This window comes from Nicotiana tomentosiformis, chromosome 6 (assembly GCF_000390325.3).
Source record: "Nicotiana tomentosiformis chromosome 6, ASM39032v3, whole genome shotgun sequence".
Lineage (NCBI taxonomy): Eukaryota > Viridiplantae > Streptophyta > Magnoliopsida > Solanales > Solanaceae > Nicotiana > Nicotiana tomentosiformis.
This window is the reverse complement of record NC_090817.1, coordinates 146648573-146670121: the sequence shown is the minus strand read 5'-3', so window position 1 is coordinate 146670121 and position 21549 is coordinate 146648573. Positions and strand designations below refer to the sequence as shown.

General features: G+C 35.5%; 3 protein-coding genes across 3 annotated transcripts; all 3 read left to right on the top strand.

Annotated features, from left to right (window-relative positions):
* The first annotated feature begins 1653 nt into the window (after window positions 1-1653).
* Window positions 1654-5839, top strand: LOC104113310 (uncharacterized). The gene is made up of 6 exons (XM_009623430.4): window positions 1654-2022; window positions 3066-3161; window positions 3264-3482; window positions 4309-4405; window positions 5196-5258; window positions 5366-5839. Exons 1-6 carry the CDS (start codon window positions 1750-1752, stop codon window positions 5557-5559), a joined length of 942 nt encoding a protein of 313 aa, XP_009621725.1. The 5' UTR covers window positions 1654-1749; the 3' UTR covers window positions 5560-5839.
* A 1453-nt stretch (window positions 5840-7292) lies between these two features.
* LOC104113309 (histone H1-like) lies at window positions 7293-8613 on the top strand. The gene is made up of 2 exons (XM_009623429.4): window positions 7293-7619; window positions 7844-8613. The coding sequence occupies exons 1-2, from the start codon at window positions 7428-7430 to the stop codon at window positions 8471-8473; spliced, it is 822 nt and encodes a 273-aa protein (XP_009621724.1). The 5' UTR covers window positions 7293-7427; the 3' UTR covers window positions 8474-8613.
* A 2125-nt stretch (window positions 8614-10738) lies between these two features.
* LOC104113308 (flowering locus K homology domain-like) lies at window positions 10739-19891 on the top strand. The gene is made up of 7 exons (XM_009623428.4): window positions 10739-10892; window positions 12455-12958; window positions 15242-15491; window positions 17324-17472; window positions 17553-17828; window positions 18126-18320; window positions 19448-19891. The coding sequence occupies exons 2-7, from the start codon at window positions 12458-12460 to the stop codon at window positions 19628-19630; spliced, it is 1554 nt and encodes a 517-aa protein (XP_009621723.1). The 5' UTR covers window positions 10739-10892; window positions 12455-12457; the 3' UTR covers window positions 19631-19891.
* The last annotated feature ends 1658 nt before the right edge of the window (window positions 19892-21549 follow it).

The following is a 21549-nucleotide window of genomic DNA, read 5'->3' as shown; positions in this document are numbered from 1 at the left end:
CTTGAAACAGTTCCTCTGCAACAAAAATGCTAGTTAGGATATATACCAATTTTGCTTTCAATGAAATACATCATGTTATGGTAAAAATATTATTACTAAATTACCTTAATAATTATCTATCATAGTATGTAAAAGGTCAGAATATATATATACGTTGGGATATTATCTTTGTCATATAAGAGATGTAGCAAATAAAGTCATGCCTTTCCAGTTCTTTATTTCACTAGATACAATTGAAATAAATATTTTTACTAAACACTGCACATAAAGTTAATGCAAAGATATGAAAGTATGAATGGGTTGCGTACATGTGATATGCTCAAATACTTCGCATACTAAAAGAAACCTATAAAATTAGTTGGTGAAGGAATAAATACAACCTCATATTACAAGTGTGAAGCACGTGTATTTAATTACCATATGAACAATTCCGCGAGATGACATTAGCTCAAATAGAAACCAAATTACATGTGTTGCATTTTGATCGCTGTGTTTAATAAGTTTGGTGAAATATAGTAATCCAATACTTTCTGTAGAGAAACCACCCAAACAATGAAAGCTATAGTTTTATGTTAAATAGGTGCCTAACTTAACAAAACCTTTTAGAGAGGATCAATTTATCTAAACTATATAAAATTATAGAAAATACATTTAAATTATTACGAGGATATCATCATGTAAGAGACAACCTAACACACTTTCATGAATTAGTTTTACAACACAAGCATGATTTTGTAGTAAATATAGCTAGTCAATCAACTGATATTGTCCAATTAAAAAGTATTAATTCTAGAAAAATTACTTCGTATGTTGATCTTTCCACCATCATGTATCACCAAGTAACTAAAACGGGAGTTAAAGGTGAGAACATGACAGAAGGAGCATACTAATTATAAACCATAATTATAATTTATACTAGGTGTACATACCTCATCTGACTTATTTATTAGAAATGTGCATACCTTGTTTGTACGCTTAGAATGATCGTAGAGGGCAATTCTTACTGTTTGATGGCCATATAAGTGTGATATAAGAAAAGTCCCAAAACATGAAAACTATTGAAGGATGAACTCTATATAACACACTAACAAAAGTCAAGACCTCAACGAAACTAAGTCTACAATTATGTTATCTCTTGTAGGAAGTGTAGATAAAATAGCAAATCGTGCTGATAACGTATTATAAAATAAAAGCAACTTAGTAAAACATGAACAAAACATGTTGTTATGAAATAAAAGCAATTTAGTAAAACATGAATAAGAAATGGAGATAGAGAGAAGGTAGAGATTTTCTTTTTTAATTGTGTGTATTTTCCTATCTATTACAAGACCTTTATATAGGCATGAAAAGTGAAGAAAAATATGTCATTGAATATGTCATTAAGCATAGAAATATGTCATTGAATATGTCATTAAGCATTTGAGAAGATCATGGAAAAAAAGTAGACATCCAACATAATTTGATTTTTCTTATAACAAAAAAGTATTAAAAAGGTCTCACTTTCACATCCTAATAATCCTAGCACGGAGTATTTCTTTCTTTAATAAATTTTAATATTTTTGTAATGAACATTATTCGACGCGAATATAAATTAGTGATAAAAAAGAAAAAGAAGAAAAGAACTACTAATATATATGTTTCTTGCTTTCTTTCTTATCTCCCTGACTAGTGATATTACTGGAAATTCCAGCCTCTTTTAACTGAAATAATGCAAATTGCAGAAACCAAAATTACAGGAACTCAAAGAATATGTTGTTCAATACAACCTTTTCCACATATTTGTATCCCAAGATTCACTATACCCAGAAACTGAAAGCAGTGAATTCATCTGCTTCTGATAAAAGCACAACTTTAAAAGATGTCCCTTTTCATTCTCAAATACAGAAAAAGGTAAAAGACCCTTTGAATTGTAATAACAAATTATGCTTTTGCTGCAGTAGAAGAAGCTTTATGGCAGCAGTTGGAGCAGCTTCTCTCTTGCCTATCCATCCTTCACATGCTTCTGATTATACTGACCCAATGGTAAAATATAATGCTTCATTTTTACTTTTCTACTGTTGAAGACAACAAATTAAGTAGATAAATGGTGTTAAGCTTAAACTTTTGGACGAGATAGTCACACAATTCAACATAGTATCAAGCAGGCACAAGTGTAGCAGAGGCGGACCAAGTATTTTTACGCGATGCGGCACAATATTCTGCTCAATCAGTGCCCCTAAAGGCTTTTAGTGTTTATGCTTTGAATTAACTATTTTCAAGGTATATATATATATACATATACAAGATTTTTGCCGAAGCTTACGGGGTCCGGCGACCCCTCCCTATAACACATAGGTCCGCCTCTGGCTTCAAGTCTCACCGCCGCCGATTGTTGAAAAAAAGAATAAGGCAACGTGTTGAAAATACAATTAAATAAATAAAAATGTATCCTCTATAACAATTTAAACTTTTAGATGAGATAGTCGCACAATTCAACGTAAAAAACATGAAATGTAAACAAGATCATTTTCATCACATGAAATTGGTATTTTGACCCTCAACATTAAAATATTTCCATGATATTAGCTGACCCCAACTAGTTTGGCATTGAATCGACATTGACTTATTGACTTGTCTGACAAAAATTGGTGTTTGGCGATTTTCCCTCACATTTAAAGAAACTGTCTGTAGAATTTTTTGGAGTTTAAGTTAAGAATGTTGGACTCTAGCTTGTAAAGTGTTTAACTTTTGAGATCAGAAGTTTTTTGCTAGTTAAGTTACTGATGTTTCCGGAAGTAAGGATTATGGGGAAGTTTTAACAGTCAGGAAAAATGTCTGTATGGAGAAGCATAATTTAAGGGCTAATCTGAGTCGTAGCATGACTATTTTTAGGAGAAGTTTCAATATAGTAATTTAAGCTGGAGAGTAGTTGCTCTTTCCTTAGAGGTATTGGAAAGTAAGAACAACAGAACTTTGCTGTGAGACAGATTTGCTAATATTGTATTTGTTCGATCAAAAACAAATGTTGCAGTTGTAGCGTTAACATGCTTTATCATTGATTTATCAATGACTAATTTTACATGTAGGCAATGTTGAATAGGTTGCATCCTCCTAGGCCAGATTGGTATGAGGAGTTTTTTGCAGCAGCGATGAACACAAGTATGAAATCTTATGAATCAGAGGTTAGCTCATATTTACCACTTGAGAGCTGCAGAAATTATCTTGAATTTGTAGATGATGGAAGTATATAAGATTTTCTGAACTAAATCAATATATTCTGTAAGATTGAAGGTTACAAGTCAGAGCTTTTTGCTAATCTGAAAGGTCAGGCCAAACAAATCCTCGAAATTGGTATTGGGACAGGTCCAAATTTGAAGTATTATGCCAGTGAGGCGGGCACTTCCGTTTATGGCATTGATCCAAACAGGAAAATGGAGAAATATGCACAAGCAGCAGCAGAGACTGCAGGCCTTCCACCTGCAAATTTCAAATTCTTGCACGCGGTGTGTACCTTTGACCAGACTCAATAAGTCAATATCATTCTGGTTTTAAAAAGTTATATAGCATTTTTGGAGAATGCGCTGCAAGAATATAACAGTATTGCTTTATTGGTAAACTTGCATGGTTTTATCGGCCACAGTTACCTTGTAGGCATAAAGACCTTCTAGGATAAACCGTTGCTTAACTTGCTTTTACTTCTTTCCATATAATGTGTTTTTGCATTGTTCAAGTTGCTTAGCTTAATGCGATTTACATCACATAATCAGAACAAAACTAGTACTATATGGTATAATTATCTATGCCCTTGAACCATTCTTTTTGTTATATCTTTTAGGCATTGCTTTTTGTTTTTCTTTTCAGTTATGAATATGATCGCTTTTAAGTACTCTCCGTTATTCTTCCTTTCCCCCTCTTCTTATAACATTTTATCGTATGTTTTGTCCTTCCTCTTTGTTCTTCCTTAGAGACACAATCTCGTCAAGCTAACTTTCAAGTATTCTTAATTTTCCATTCGAGACCAGACTTTTCGTCATATATTTCACTTTACTGTCAGTTTTCTTTTTTCCTTTTTATTTCTTTGCTTATATACTTTTTCCTCGAGGCTTTTCAAGTGTCTGTATTTTGGACTGATATATGCAATGCAAATCCCTCTAATGTGTAATTCTTGTATCTCAGTTGAGTGAAAGATGTGAGTTATGCAAAATTGTGTTAGTTGGTATAGTAACATTCTTTATATTAGCAGGCACCTAGTTGCTCACACATCATTATCGGGTGACATGTCCAATACATAATAAGGATTTGTAAGTTGAAGTTGATAATTCCATGCAGGTTTCGGAGTCCTTGCCATTACGTGATGCTTCAGTTGATGCTGTCATTGGCACCCTTGTGTTATGTTCTGTCGCAGATGTTAATCTGACGCTGCAGGGTATATAATCTATTTTTTGTTTATGCTCTAATGAACTGTTCAATTCATATGCTATAATGTTCCTGTTGAATTCATATCGTATATCCCTCAAGCCTTTGTAATAGGACTTGTATCTATCTCATGTATTTTCTTGTACTTATCTCATGTAAAGCTTTATTCTATCCTCGGTGAGTGATATCCTTATTCTATCTCAAGTTTGAATTTTCCAATACAAGAAGATAAGCAACATAGGCTCATTTCATGGAGCCATTCACTAAGCTTCCTCACTTAGCTGTAGAAGTCACTCTTTGTGAAAATGTTAACCCTGCAAATGCACAAAGTTGTCAAAGATGAAGGAGAAATATGCGTGTCTGTATTTGTGAACCGATGAGCTTCTGGATCTGTTTCTCTACTAAAGTCTTCTTGTTCATCTAAACTTATAGTAACACTATAACTTGTGAAAATGTTGTAGTCTGGTTACTCTGCTAGGTGAAAAATCTCTCTTGTTACTGTCAAAGGTCTAAGGTATAATCCTAACCATGTTAGTTTATGGAACGTCAATCTTCTCTTTGATAACCACTTCCATTGGGTCCTGAAGCAGCCAATCTATTAATTCAGGTGTTATAGTGATCAATCATGTCATTTTCATTTAAACGAGGTGAATCTCTTAGCCAGGATGCTGATATCCGTTTGTATGTCGCTGTTGTTGAAATGCTCTTTCCCTCCAGAATTCTATGTTTACTTTCTTTTCTATAATATAAAGATAAGAAAATGAAGAGATCCTGATATAATGCTCTATCTATTCTCCTAGAGATCAGAAGAGTGCTCAAGCCCGGTGGCCTTTACCTCTTTGTTGAACATGTAGCTGCAGCAGGTAAACATAATAGCCAGTCTTCATTTTAAACTTTTTCTCTGCCTCTCCTGATGTGTTTTCTGCATCAATTAAAAGTGTATTCTTTTCGACTGCAATTGCACATGCAGATGGAACAATTCTCAGATTCGTTCAGGGATTGCTTGATCCTTTGCAGCAGACAGTCGCAGATGGTTGTCACCTTACCAGGAAAATAGGAAAGGATATCAGTAAAGCCGGTTTCTCAAATGTAGACAGTCATCAAGCTGTCTTATCAGCTGCGTCGCTGATTAATCCTCATATCATTGGTCTAGCTCGCAACTAGATTTATCCAAGTGCTACACTGGTGTCTTTGTGAATCATTAGCTCATGTCAAAGCTTCTCCCACGGCAAGTTTAAGCCGCCTAATATATTGCCCCGGAACAGCAAGGGAACAACACCTATTGTAGGATTAAGCATCACCATTTACTAGAAAAGAGATAACTCATGTTCTTGATATTGGGTTACCTTGACTAGTTTTTTAGTGTCTTAACTGAAAAAAACAGATTTCACTGCATTTTGTAACACACAGTTGATCTCGCAATGGGATGCTATATCATATCTAAGCTTAGTGTATAGTATACAAAATTCCTTTTTGAAGCATGTTTATAGCATAGGTGCATTTGCAATTTTGCATCAACCTTCGAATCTGATTTGCAATCTTGCTATGTTGATTGAGTAAACAATTTAATACATGAACGTTTCAATGTTTAACTGCTAATTCTTTGACTTATTGAGCCAAGCTACAATAATGTGGAATATGATATTAAAGTGGGGCGAAGGCCAAGCTAAAACAAGTCATTGGTGCTAAATTTACTAGATGTATACAGGGCAATCAGTACACAAATTTATACACTAGGAAGTTGGTTTCATCTTATGGCCATATTCAATGGCACAAATGGGTGTCCAGTGGTAAACAATACATCTGCTCCTGTTCTTTGGAGTTCAATATAGATTCTTACCGATCCCTTATTTGTCCATTAAGTTAGTTTTTCGACTAAACGTAACATCAAAAATATCTTCATCATAATACGTGAAATAAAGAGCGGTTGAGCAACTATATTACTATTGGCACCCTAAACTAATATCACTAAGAACACTAATTTTAATTATTAGTGTTTAGGGATGATGATAATGTCGTAGATGCTTCGTATTAGAATACAACAGTCAATGCATATAATATCATGGCACTCATTAAATCAAAGTTGAAAACATAAGATAAGAATCGAGTATGAAATCTGTAGCAAATGAACTTGCAACAATCTACTTAGAGACATATTATGTACGATAATAGTATAATAGTAATAATTTTAATGTTGGAACTAGAAACAAGTAATGATTCAGTCATCCAAGAGTGCAATTGTGATATGAAAAAAAATATTAGTAGAAATTAATGAGATTTGTGAAGAAAATATATACACTTGCTTTATACTTCAAGAAGTACAAATAGTTGTGTATGTGTTCATCTTCAATGACATTTGAACCAATAGTTCCATGACCAAATCTGATCGGATTTTTGTGATTCTTGATTTCACGGACTCCTTATTTAGTCTACTATCACACCAGAGGAAAAAACCAGTTTTTTACCCAAAGCATTGACCTAAAATTAACCAAAACCCCAAAAGACTCCAAGAAACCCATTGATCAGACCACTTGCTATTCAAAATTAAAAATCTCCCAGATTTCTCATCCAAAAAAATCCAAATAAATACTCTTCAAAAAGCTTACGAAATTATCTACCTAATAAAAAAGATTTGATCTAAATCCATATAGTATAGCTCAACTTTTGCCTAGATCAATTGAGCACAAAAACACAACTCAAGCAACCAAAACAAGCTTTTCTTGTTTCAATCCCAATCCCTGTCTTAGTCACCTACCGTTACGATCCGTCGATGAAATTAAATCTAACGGTTTATATTTAAAATTCGCCTAAACTATTAATCCGCGTCAAAAGGCTATCAACCAATCAGCTCTCAGAATTCTGGATATGAACTACTTCACCCTTACTATATATGGTCTTCTCAATTTCATCAACAAATTCATACCTGCAAAAAAGAAAAAGAAATCCCAGTAATTTCTACAGATATAGATCTGTTTTTCCCCATTTCCAATTCTCTTATAAACCCTAACCCGAATCCCATTTTCTGCTAAGAGATGGCGACTGAAGAACCAGTTGTAGCAACCGAGATTGTAACTGAACCGGCGGTGGTGGAAGCTGAGCCTGCCAAGGAAGATAACCCTCCGGCTGTGGAGTCCGATGAACCAAAGAAAGAAAAGGAGACTAAGGCTAAAAAACCAGCTGCTCCGAGGAAGAGAAATCCTCCTACTCATCCTTCGTACTTCGAGGTAAAATTTGTTAATTAAATTGTTCATTTTGTTACGGAAATGTTGAATATTGGAAATTAGGAATGTATCCGTGCAAATGAAGCGAAATTAAAATTGAGGATTCGTATTGATTGAGCTGTAGTAGTTGTTATGCAGATGATTAATGAAAATTGAGGATTTGTATGGACTGAGCAAGCTGTAGTTGTTATTGATGAATTAATTTGTTAATTTGCCTAATTTTGCAGATGATTAAGGATGCGATTGTAACACTGAAGGATAAAACTGGATCGAGCCAGCACGCGATCACAAAGTTCATCGAAGATAAGCAGAAGAATCTTCCATCAAATTTCAGGAAACTGTTGCTTGTTCAATTGAAGAAGCTTGTGGCTTCTGGTAAACTCGTCAAGGTTAAGAGTTCATACAAACTTCCAGCTGCACGATCTGCTGCTCCAAAGGCTGCCGCTGCTGCGCCGGCGAAGAAGAAGCCGGCAGCTAAGCCTAAAGCAACAAAGGCAAAACCGAAGCCAAAACCTAAGACTGTTGTTCCAAAGGCAAAAACTGCTACTAAACCAAAGGCGAAGCTTGTTGCTAAAGCTAAGCCTGCTGTGAAGCCTAAGGCGGCAGCTGTAGCGAAGCCGAAAGCTGCGGAGAAGCCTAGAACTCCTGTTAAAACTAAGGCTGCGGCTAAGCCGAAGGAGAAGCCAGCTAAGGTGGCGAGAACTGCTACAAGGAGTACTCCGTCGAGGAAAGCTGCGCCGAAGCCGGTGGCGAAAAAGGCTCCGGTGAAGAAGGCGGCACCTGCTGCTAAGAGTGTTAAAGCTAAGACGGCAAAGTCGCCGGCGAAGAGGGCATCTGCTAGAAAGGGGAGGAAGTAATAGATAGGGTTAGGATTGTAAATTTTCTGGATCTTTGTGGGTGGTTTGTATTTGCGCCCAATATAGAGAATCGTATTTTAACTTTCAGTTGTATTTCTGTTTTTAAATTTGATCTTATAATAATCCTTTTAATATCTGAATTTATGCTGTTCAGTATACTTTATTAGATGACATTCTTGTTACAGCTTATTCCCTATATTATTTTCAGCAACTCTCCATTTTATTTCTGGCCAATTTTTTTAGTGTTGTAGCTAGCAAAATGCGTCTTTTACAGCCAGTAATTTTAGTGTGACCCTACGTACCATTAACAGACTACTTTTAAGACAATTTAAAAAGAAAAGAGGCTGAAATTATTAATACACATCTAAATTCCAACTTGATTGGATTGAACAAAGATTTGTAACCACATACCAACATGACTGAAGAAGGTTAGTTACATTTAATTCACATGGAGTTTATCCATTTCAAGCTAAAGCTCAACTAATTGCAATATCAAATACAAGATGAATAGCAAATTGAGCAATTTCAGATAGAACATTAACAAATTTGGACAAAATTTGTTAATTTTACATGAACCATTACTATGTTGAGAGTTGAAATAGTTTTCCTTTGTTAGTAAGATTCGTCTTTTCTTTTTAATAGATTCATCTCTTAGTTATACTTGTGTATATGTACATAATTATAAATATGAAAAAAAATTATGTTTTAAAAAGTTTGAGGAATTGACGGCTAAATTGAAAATAAAATTAAATAATTTATCCCTCGTTCTTCAATCTAACAACCATTTTTATATTGCAAACATACTACCGTCAAACCTCTCTATAACATCTCATTTGTTTCGATATTTTTTTACTGTTATTGTAAAGTGCTGTTATAAAGGATATATATTACTAACATAACATAAAAATTATTTTTGATAAAATATGACTTTTATAGTGAATGATTATTGTATATAGATGTTGTTATAGATAGGTGTGATTATAATAATAGTCTAAATTGGCAAAATGGTCTATTGACCACTTAAACTTCACTTGATTGCCAACCGGTAAAGAAACTTATAGCTTTTTCATTTGAACACCTCAACTAGTATATATGTAAACTAATAAACACATTTGACCATTGAATATGCTTATGTGGCACGATCATATATGACATGAACAAAGTGTGTGCAACTCATATAATTAGCGCGCGTGAGTACGGTAATTTTGGATTAAAAATTTTCTAAAATAAAAAAAAATAATAAATAAAAAAGAAAGGCCCACAGTCCATCCCTTTGTTTACCATCACACCCTTTCCCCCTTTTTCCTCTACCACTGTACGCTAACTCTCCGTCCCCACCCCCACCCCCACCCCAAAAAAAAAAAAATCCATTTTCTTCCTCTTACTTTCAAATCAAACCCAAAAATTTTACTGTCACAAGTATCCTTCAATTTTCTCTCACGCTATTTTTCCAGTGAAAGTCAAGATTATAGTTGAGATGGAAATTAAGAATTCAAAACTTGTACGTCAATTTTTGAATTAGGCAAAAACAAAACAAAAAACAATTTTGAAATTTTAGGAAAAAATAAATAATGGCTTCAATGAGAGAGCATTCTGGTATAGTTTTGTGGTGGTCCATAGGCGGGAAGGGAGTGGTGAGATTGTGGTTTTAGAGATAGAACAACTAATCGAGTTATCTTTGTTGCTTATTTTTCTCTTTTTCTAGTCTATGCACAAATAAATTCTAGTGATTTTGACTTATTTGTGGTGGTGTGATGGTGTGATGGTGCTGGCGATAGAGATGTGAATGGCGAGTTGATGTGGTATGTTTGGGTGACATTGGAAAAAATATGGTTGGGTTGGCTTATCTGTAGAAGGCCATGAAGAAGAAAAGTAAAACCATGAAATTAAAATTTGATAAATTTGTTAAAATAAGAGGGACCCACAAATTATACATGTCAAGCAACAACTAGTCCTAGAATATGACGTGTTATACTGATAGAGCATTCGATATACACACTCCATCTGAGATGTTTATTAGTTCACAAATGTATGAGTTGAGGTGTTCAAACGAATAAGTTATAAGTTACTTTACCGGGTTAGCAATCAGGTGCAAGTTTAAGTGTTCTGCGGGCCATTTTTCCAATATTTAATTTACAAGTTTTATGAACATAAGATATGCAACAATATCTGTATAACAAAAATGAAGGGCTAATTGATACCTTTGCAAAGTAAAAGATTGTATTAGTAGAATTTTCCCGTGAATTGGTGGCCCAAAATATGAATACAACAAGTATAGGGACTAGGGGGAAATTATCCAAAGATGGCGAGACTTCTCCTCAATAAAACCTAGTGACTAGTCTACGTCCCGCCCACTTGCTTTCATAACCTTCCCCAGCTCCCGCTATTCCTCTTTGATATTGGAACCTCTTCATTCACTGTAAGTATAGTTACAACAATTTCTATCTCACATTTTTGCTTAATTCCTTCTCAATTTGATAATTCTATTTCAATTTGATTTTGATACCTTACTTTTTCGTTGAATTTTTTGTTTCATAAGTTTTTCCCTTTTTTCCCGAGTGTTTAAGCCTAAGTATGTGTTTATACGTGCGTGTTTGAGAACTAAGTTTTGTTTTAGCTTTTCCGCAAGTGATGCTTCGAAGCTGCCGGTTCGTCACTATGATTTTAACATAATTGAAGTGAAGGATGTATTGAATTATGGAGGGTTATAGATGTGGGAACTCTAAGCTATTAGGGTTTTGTTACCTTTTACTTACTGTTTTTTTTTACTTGGTATTACAATTTAATTTGAAAATAGAAACAGTATACTCCTTCCATCTCTATTTTGTTTGATAATCGAGAAATCCCTGAGGGCCAATGGCACATATTTGGAACTCTGTGGATAATGGACCAGAGGCTTTTCTCTGAAGCAGGATTTGAACAGACAAACATTTTGTTTTCTCTCTCCATCTCAATTTTTACGGATTAAAACAAATTATTTCTACTATGTTTTCTTATAAAAAAAACTCTTATATAATTTGATTATTCAAAACCATTTTATCTAGTTTTTTCTCTCTCCATCTCAACTTTTGGGGAGTTAAACAAATTTTCCCTACTACTCCCTCCGTTTCAATTTATGTGAAGCCATTTGACTGGGCACGGGGTTTAAGAAAAGAGAGAAGACTTTTAAACTTGTGGTGTAAAATGATGCACATATATTTTGTGTGGCTATAAATCATTGCATAAAGTTAAATTGTTTCCAAATAGGGAAAGAGGTCATTCTTTTTGGCACGGACTAAAAAGGAAATAGGTTCACATAAATTGAAACAGAGGGAGTATTACATTATTTCGGAACATCTCTTATATATTTTGATTATTATGTTAAACTGTGATTTATAGTACCTTTTTATGTAGTTTTTACATTTGAGAGTTCGTTTAGAAAAAAATAAGAAATCAAGTCCGAGCTCACACCTACAATTAGATGCTTCACCCTCAGTATTTTGATCCTATCATTCTATTTGGAATTGGAGGAGTATAATTATCCATTTAGAGTCTTGAGGCTGGTCATTGGTTCCTTGGCCAATACTTTGGGGAGGGGGAGGGGATTGTGGAAAAAAAAACCCTATTTCAAGGTATTTATTCTTAAAAAAGTATTCCTAGAGCAGCCTGGCATGTTAGAGAATTTTATGAGCATGCGCAACAGTCATGCATGCAGCGGATAATGTTTAGCAGGTTCCCCTTAATATACTTTTTCAGAGTATGGTATCAACATGAAATTGAAGTTATTGGTTTTTCTCTGAGCTTCCTCAGCAAACTAGCTAGGACTTGCTCTCTTGTTGCCCCCAACTTTTCCATTTTTTAAAGGCTTCTATTTTCTACAATTCTGCAATTATGATCTTTTGGAATCACAAAGATAAACTATTATCTCATCTTAGCTTTTGGACATATCTATTTCCCTCCTTTGGTTATGTTCTAATAGCTGATTTTGGTTTTCTCTTGTAGCAAATGGCTGAAGAAAGTTGTCAGGAATATGACCTTGGTAATGTGTACGACGCAGACAATGTGCATGGGGCAGAGGATGCACATAAAATGGATAATATTCAAGAAACGGACAATGCGCATTTGAGCAGCTTGCCTTTAGAAGAGGTACAAGTTGAGTCCCTTCAGGGATATGAGATAAAATTGGAACCAGAAGAGGTACAAGTTGCGTCCCTTGGGGGAGATCCGATAAAATTAGAGGCAGAAGAGGTACAAGATGCGTCCCTTCAGGGACATCCAATAAAATTGGAATCAGAAGAGGTACAAGTTGCTGAAAACGGTTCAGGAGGCGGTGAGGAAAAAAGGTGGCCTGGTTGGCCTGGAGAAAATGTCTTCAGAATGTTAGTTCCTTCCAAGAAGGTTGGTGGCATCATTGGCCGCAAAGGAGAGTATATAAAAAAAACTTGCGAAGAAACAAAAGCTCGCATTAAGATCCTTGATGGTCCTCCTGGGTCTACAGAAAGAGCTGTGAGTTGATGATATATCTTGTTATTTGAACCTTTTAGGATTACATAACTATGTGGAGTGCTATTGTATAAATATCATGTTATGCACTTGTGATAATGTGACTCTATTGCTTTGAATATTTCAACTGATGGAGATGGATCAACACCCAAAGGTGTGGTCTACTGGTTAATGAAGTTGGGATGGATAACCTTAATCTTTAAAAAAAAAGAAGTTGGGGTAGACCATGGGATACCAGGGTCAAATCCTTGCAGATCAAAAGCGCTAGGTCATTTCTTATAGCATTGTTGGAAAGTGTTATTCAATATTTGTGTTGGTGGGAGATAACATGTACTCGATGGATTAGTCGATGTGTAGGCAAACTGGCCCGAGTACCACTATTATTTAAAAAAGCTGATGCTGATGGGATCAGAAAAGTTTTCAATTTATTGCGTGCTATTCTTGTTAAATCTCTTTGGCTACTTCCATGTATTCCAACTATTCAGGCATTGAAAAGTATTTAAGTACGTCCTCCTGCCAGTTCTATCCTTCAATTCTTGCAGGATTAGTATGATTTTTTATTATTTGGAGTTGCTAAAAGCCTCCACTTGTCCTTGTGTTGCAGTGCCCAAGTTGATCTTCTAGTGTTCATAAAGATGTTAAAAGTTGAAGCTGCTCTCTCTTATGGGGAGTAGTTCTATACATGGGAGTTTCATGGTTCTAGCAAGATGCTCTAAGTATGCTATATTTAGCTCATTCTGTGACCTAAACCTTCTGTAATTCTTTAGGTTTTAGATGTTATTGAGGCCTACTTAAATGTCTATTGAATAAAAAATGGTGTAAGAGTGATCAATCTTACATGATATCTTCATTAAAGGTTAAAAATAATTGTAATAAAAATTGAAATGGAACTGTTAGAAATAAGTTGATAAATGATAAAACTAATGAATCTGTAAGAACTATAACTAACTTGCTGAATGTGGGTTAAAATCAATCCATCAAACAACCACAAAAATCTGAGGGAGTTTCTTTATCATCATAACCAACATGAGTGTATGCAGGTTCTTGCCCGTATAAGGCAACATTTCTATCAAAGTGGCTTATACTAGAAGAACCAAAGATCCAAGCTGCAGCCATCAGCATTGAGCATTACAAGTGCTGGAAGTCCTTCTGACAATCTGTCAGTATTACCTTATCCGGACATCAGTACCCAGAAGATTGCATTATGTCTGGTAACTTCAAAACTTGGTCGGTTGGTATCTTGCCAGAAGGTTTTAAGCTCCATAAAGGAGGAAATATTATATAGAAAACAATTTGAAGTACATAATTTCCACAATAAAACATCCGATACTATAAACTAGTGTCTACATGCTGGAAAATTAACAATAAACTAGGGAAAAAAAGAATTATCAACTGAGTAAGATTCTAATGTTTTAATTAATGAAACTTGCCTGAAATCTGCTAGCAGCGTTATATTCTAACTGACTATCTCCACTGAGATCCAACCATTTCTCTGTTTTCTAAGGGAGGTACTGCAACATGGTTTTTAATAAGATATGACATTTAATCTTTATAGAGAAGTCTTACACATACTACTTAAAAGGCTTAAAGATGTATGCTAATGAGTTTGCATATTTACAGGCACTCTTCAGTTGTATAAATGTGGACACTTGTTCATACAGACATAAGAATCAAGCGAATAAAGATTGACCTTGATTGATAGATAGACAAAACTTTCTGTAATTAATGGCATTCCCACACTTAGATCATAAATTCTCTTGCTACATTAAAATTTTAGTGATGGGGCATCAAATGTCTATAAAAAAGAAGTTGATATGCCTCTAAGGAGTTAGGCTGTGGTAGTAAATTGAGAAAGTATTGCTGTATTCATAAGTGGATCCTTACATTATGGCCCTACGTAATAGCGGACTTTGAATGGGCACGTATCATGAATAAGGTACAGACAATGTCACTGCATCCTTTGCCAAGGGATGATAGATTATCTCGTAACAGCTGTTCCACTTTCAATCAATTCTCACGCTTGCTTTTATCTGCAAGCTTTTGCTAATTCACTTGTCTGTCTTGGTATTTTGTCTCTCACACGTCCAATCTACTTATGTGCATATCTTTTGACAGACTAAATGCACCGATTCTGCATTCTGTTTAATTTACTACAATTCTAATCCTAGCCGAAACATTCTAGGCACTAGCTTATGTTTGACATGGTCCGAGTGGTTGGAAGTTATGATGTTTATATGTAACTCTCTTTTGTGCTGGCCATGAATTGTTCATTCTTTTCAATTGCAGGTGATGATATCTGCAAAGGAAGAGCCTAGCCTCTCTATTCCACCTGCTATGGATGGCCTTTTGAAGGTCCATAAGCGGATTATTGATGTGGATCATGACTCCACCAATACTCCTTCTGGTGCTGGGAAACCAGTTTCTACTAGACTACTTGTGGCTGCTACACAGGCTGCTATCTTGATTGGAAAGCAGGGTGCAACCGTTAAGTCTATTCAAGACGAATCTAATTGCACTATTCGAATTCTTGGAGGAGGTGATTCTTTCTTTAATCTCAAATCTTTTCTTTTATTGTTTCCTTGAGAAGTTATAGATCCACTTCTGTTGCTTGCAGTCCGTTGCTTGCAGTCCTAAACAACCCTGTAATGCTGTAAAATCTGTATAGCATGGCATTGCAGGATAATTTGCCACCAAACAAGTTCTTGATATAGCATAAGCATGGGGTGTTCATCTTAGTCTAATTCTTGTAATGTTGTGTTGGGCAGAGCCCAAAAAGGCTGGCTAGGTCATAGATATGTTACGTTATGAAGCTAAAAGGGCAGTGCAATATGGATAAATAGGGTCAAGAATTAGAAAGGAATTGCTGAGCACTCTAGAAGTGAAATGTCCAAGTTTGGACATATTCATGCTTTTCCCTGGATTATGTATATGACTATATGCTTCTCTACTAATAGATTGCTGTGTACTTCATCAAAGGTTTGCAGATAAACACTGTATGCTTAGTAAACATGTTGATATGGGAATAAGGTATATGGAGTCAACAGTTTTTCTCCAACCATTTTTGATATCACAAAATGCTGAAATGACTGTCTATTCATAAGTGCATTTCTCGGTTAAAACTCCTTTACAATATACCCTTCTCCAACTCGACATATGAAATTATGTTTGTGTAACTCGCTATAGTAGTCATCATTGAGAACTAACTGTAGCTGTCCAAAAGTCCTATATTTGGATTTTACTAAAGAATCTTGTTTAGGTTAGGCTTCCAACCATCTATATTTGTTAAATACAAATAGTGCTTTTGGATTTAATTTATACCTTGGCCCCTGGGAGGACTTCATAGAAATGCTTGCGCACACTACCTTTGTTATATGGTACTTTGAAGTTTGAAGCTCTTTTAAAATGTAGAGCTGGTGGGTACAGCGGATCAAAATGGGCTTTAGTTAGTATTTGCTACTGTTTGACCTTTTAATCTACTATCGTTGAGTGACTTTATCCAATGTTTAAATGTACTTCGTTGGAGATTATAATGGAAGGCATATTGATTTATCAGTTCTTTAAATGTGGATGAGCTCCGATACGGAAGATTATGATTTCTGGATTGGGGTGTCCAGCACAGAAGATATAAAGTTTGACATTATCTCTGACGTAAAGTATAGGCGTTTGATATGCGATGGCAGGGTATATATTTGAACAGTTTTACATCTTTATTAATTTGCTAATTTGAAGTTTACGGGGGGCAACATGTACTCAAATTTGATGATCTATGGGGCTTTTACTGACTTTCCTGGCAGTTCTCTTTTTCAATTGCCGGTATGGTCATACTTATAATAAAATGCCGCTATGGTCATTCAGCATATAAATGCATCACTAATTCAAAATGATCCACACATTTGTATCTTGAAAACCAGTCATCATATTGTAACTCTCTGTAGTAGGACACCCCCTCCATCCCAGATCACCTAAATAAGAGCGGAAACTTTTAGATATCGAAATTCCTCTCCATGTTTGCCCTTCCAAAAAAGGAAAAGAGAGAGTGTGTATCTCCCTGTATATATATATTGTATTATCTCTCAAGGACAATAAGCACTCTGGAAGGAAGTGTAACTAATTAATTCGGGGTCCTCACTTGGTTTAGTTTTCTTTTCAAGTTATGATATTTTGTTTGAAACATATACCAATCAATGAAAGACCCACTTTGGACTTTCCAAAAGCTCACAAGCTGAATATTTTGCTGCTTTGTGACTTGAAAATGGTAATGTGAGTCGTGGGCTTTTTTGAAGTTCTTATTGTCTTTATTTTGATCTTTGCAGTCCATTTTGTCCTCATGGAATTTTAGTTTGGTGTCTGATTACATCTTTTGTTCAGAGCATCTCCCCATGTTTGCCCTGCCTGATGATAGTATCGTTGAGATACAAGGGGAGCCAGCAGGCGTGCATAAAGCAGTTGAAATGATTGCAACTCATCTGAGGAAATTTTTAGTTGATCGCAGTGTAATTGGAGTATTTGAGAAACTTGTAAGTATACTATTGTTTTAAAGAATTTAGGATCTTATGTGACATTTCATTAGAGAATCATTCATATTTCTTCTGCTCAGATGCAAATGCCGAATGCTCGTGCACACCAGAATATGCCCCCGCCCGGGCCTACTGAACCTTGGGGTCCACCTCCATCCAGTTTTCCCATGAGTGTTGGGGGACCTGGATTTGGAGCCAACCCCCAGTATATGGCGCCACCACGGCAATTTGACAATTATTTTCCACGAGGGGACATGCCTCTAGATATGCAACCTCATCCGGGCCCCCTTTACGGCAGAGATGCTTCAGTGGGATCTCATGCAAATGTGCAACCACAACAATCCATAGTTTCAAAGGTGCACTTTCTCCTCCTTTAATCTGTTGAATAGAAAAATCTAATTGACAAATCCTATGAACTCAGTACAATAGGGAAGGAGGATTCTGGCGCTGATATTGAATTGCACAAAATATGCTACATAAGATTAGCATGTACATCAGCTTAGATATGTTGCATGTGATTAGAATCTGGCACCCTTTAGTAGTATCTTTTGTTGATTATAACGATTTGTGTTTCTTTTGGTTCATTTTGTTCATCCTCCAATAACGAGTTTTCTACTTCTGCTCCTTGTTTTTTAAACTTTTTCTCCATAAAGGTCACACAAAACATCCAAATTCCTTTGTCATACGCTGATGCCGTTATTGGGGCTTCTGGTTCGAATATTAGTTATATTCGTCGGACAAGTGGTGCAACTATTGCAGTGCAGGAAACAAGGGGTGTTCCTGGTGAGATGACTGTTGAGATAAATGGTTCGGCATCACAAGTCCAAACAGCACAGCAATTAATTCAGGTATTATTTTCTGATCATTTTTATTATTGAGCTTCAATTGACTTTTAGAGTTAGTCAATGTTCTTGTGATTCTGTGTGGATGTGTGGTAGTGATTAACGAATTGGTTAACTGCATTTCTGCTTGCTCTTTCATTGAGTCTAGTAGTTCGGCGATTTCTGGCCTTATGCTACAGATGTAGATATGCTCTCGATGTGTTCATTTGAAGAAATTTGTTGATTAACACGGATACACTGATGTGTATTCCTCTGGAAGGTAGAAAGTTCCTTCTTGGCATGGAAAAGCTGACATGTTTGATGTGGTTGATTAGTTCAAATACCATTGAGTGCAGTTTGCTCCTTGATATATAACTTAGATGTATCTACACTGGAATTTTGCATCTTCTATGTGTTTGTTTTTTTCTTTCTTTTTTGCTTTTGGGTTAATAACCGAGAAATCCCCGATGCTAAGTGGCACAATATTGGAAACTCAGTGGATAATGCGCTCGGCCCTTTACCATTCTCCACTTAAATAGCAGGCTTTTGTGTCTACGACATGATAACCTGTGACACGTGCTTACACGTCGTGCTCTTACCACTAGACCCAAAGCCCTTGCAAAAAAGAGGTTTGCTTCTGCCACACAAATTCTGCTTTCCTTCATGGAGGCATGTGCCATGTGGCAAGTGGACTGATATAGTTGGTGTACTCTTCCCTATTTCCACTTCTCTAGTATTAAACAATTTCATGCTTCCGTTCTCAAAAAATTGAAACAGGATATAACAAACACCAACAACTTTCCTCTTATTTTTTTATGAACATTATTTAGTTAAATATTCCTGCCTAAAATGTTCGGTCAATTCATAACACAATGTTCAATGTGGACTCTGAGCAGCAGTTAAATAATTGAACATATTTATTTTGACATTAGTGTCCACCGATTAATGAGATTCAGCTGTAATTAGTGGGAATTTGGCTTTCACTATAATATTCTGTTTGTGGTCTAAGGAGAGTGTGATCTTGTTTGCAATGCACTATCAAGTTATGAAAACAATTAAGGAGACAAAAGGCTAAATTATCATTGAAATGCTGTGGTTATACTGAGATGTCTAGATGCATATTATTCTGACGACCCTTATTCCTTATGGTGCAGAATTCCATCGCCGACGCTACCAACTCAATGCAGAATGCTGCTGCTGGACCACCTTCCCAAGGTTATAATCCTTATCCTTCTCAGGTTCCTGTGTACCCTTCACAGTCTAGTGCCACTGGTCATGCTGGCCAGGCGTTAGCTGCAGATTATGGTTCTGTTTATGGAGGCAGCTACGGTTATTGAAGGATATATCCAGCTCAAACAAGTCATGCCTGCTATCACAAGAACTACGAGTCTTCAGCTACTGGGAAATTTTAGCTTTAGTTAGCTGTATAATGATTTCTAGTCTAGCTGTTGAGAAATGAATTGCTGGGTTTGCCTTTTAGTAACCTGTTTGTCCTATTTAATTTCTGATCTTCTGCACTCTCAATATTGCTATAACACTTGTTAATTTGACGGTGTACTGTTTGACCAATATAACTAGTGAAATTAAATTAAAAACTATTTGCAGGCGCTTCTCTGGCAATTACTTTTGTGGTTTGCAAGTTAGATTTCACAGGCTTGATCCTAATCAGAGAATCGATAACTGCTGAAAGTATATCTTGATTCTAAAATGCTCTTTGGTTTTTGCTTGTGGTCGCTCTATGCTCTGTTTTGACAAGAAAAATGGTAAGTGATCACTTGTTTCTTGAATGACGCAAAAGCTTAACGTCTAAAAGATTCAAAGAGTCAAAATTACCAAGGGTTCTTATCCGAATATCTGTTAGCTGATTTTGCAATTTTTGCGTCACTTTTTGGGCACCAAAATAAATATGAATGCTTAATCATATGATTCCTTACCAGTCCTTTACATAAACATGAACATCATGAATGTACCAAAAACTACCTAAGCATTATGGTCTGCTTCTCAAATGCTCAAAAGTAATGTTTTCTTTTCCTTCTTCCAGAAGCCTAGATATGAAGTGCATCCTTTACTAAACCTGTATTGTTAACTGCATCTTCAACCAGTTCAAAACGACCCACCACAGAAGAGAAGCCACCTGAAGTGCAACAAATTAATTCAACATTGTTAAAATTATATGGGAAAACAAATTAAAGTTAAAATTTATATGGGAAAATTTTAAATTTTTTTCTTCTTGAAAACTAACAATGTCTAATATCCCAATTTAGCAACCTAGTATATATTCTTATTACTTAGATGTTGTTATGAAATAAAAGTAATTTAGTAAAACATGAACAAGAAATAGAGATAGAGAGAAGGAAGTGATTTTCTTCTTCAATTATGTGTTTCTTCCTATCTATTACAAGGCCTTTCTATAGGCATGAAAAGTGAAGAAAAATATGTCATTGAATATGTCATTAAGCATAGAAATATGTCATTAAGCATTTGAGAAGATCATGGAGGAAGAGTAGACATCCACCATAATTTGATTTTTCTTATAACACTCCCCCTTGGATGTCCATAGATAATGTGCCTCGTTAAAACCTTATTAGAAAAAAAAAAACCTATGGGAAAAAAATCCTAGTGAAGGAAAAATAGTACACATGTTTAGAAATACGCTTTTTAGTTGCCTCGTTAAAAACCTTCAAGGAAAATCCAGTGGGACAAAACCTTGTAAGGGAAAAAGAGTACTACGCGTATTAACTCCCCCTGATGAGAGCATCAATTCACATCTTGAGCCTTCACATCCCAATCTTGTACACTAGTTTCTTGAAGGTTGACGTCGGTAGAGATTTGGTGAACAAATCAGCCATATTATCACTTGAACGAATCTGTTGCACATTGATATCGTCATTCTTTTGAAAATCATGTGTGAAAAATAACTTTGGTGAAATGTGCTTTGTCCTATCTTCTTTTATGAATCCTCCCTTCAATTGGGCTATGTATGCTGCATTGTCTTCATACAAAATTGTAGGTAGTTTGTCACACTTCAAACCACATTTGTCTCTAATAAGATGTATTATAGACCTCAACCATACCCATTATCGGCTTGCTTCATGAATAATAATTATCTCAGCATGATTAGATGAAACAGCCACGATTAATTGCTTAGTCGATCGCCAAGATATGGCAGTGCCTCCACATGTAAACACATAGCCTGTTTGAGATCGAGCCTTGTGTGGGTCAGATAAATACCCATCATTGACATAACCAACAAGAT

Coding starts and splice junctions, on each gene's coding strand:
- LOC104113310 (XM_009623430.4), top strand. CDS start 1,750: ATGTTGTTCAATACAACCTTTTCCACATATTTGTATCCCAAGATTCAC. Junction 3,483..4,308: donor ATTTCAAATTCTTGCACGCG/GTGTGTACCTTT, acceptor AATTCCATGCAG/GTTTCGGAGTCCTTGCCATT. Junction 5,259..5,365: donor TGAACATGTAGCTGCAGCAG/GTAAACATAATA, acceptor TTGCACATGCAG/ATGGAACAATTCTCAGATTC.
- LOC104113309 (XM_009623429.4), top strand. CDS start 7,428: ATGGCGACTGAAGAACCAGTTGTAGCAACCGAGATTGTAACTGAACCG. Junction 7,620..7,843: donor CTCATCCTTCGTACTTCGAG/GTAAAATTTGTT, acceptor CTAATTTTGCAG/ATGATTAAGGATGCGATTGT.
- LOC104113308 (XM_009623428.4), top strand. CDS start 12,458: ATGGCTGAAGAAAGTTGTCAGGAATATGACCTTGGTAATGTGTACGAC. Junction 17,473..17,552: donor TTGGAGTATTTGAGAAACTT/GTAAGTATACTA, acceptor TCTTCTGCTCAG/ATGCAAATGCCGAATGCTCG. Junction 18,321..19,447: donor CAGCACAGCAATTAATTCAG/GTATTATTTTCT, acceptor CTTATGGTGCAG/AATTCCATCGCCGACGCTAC.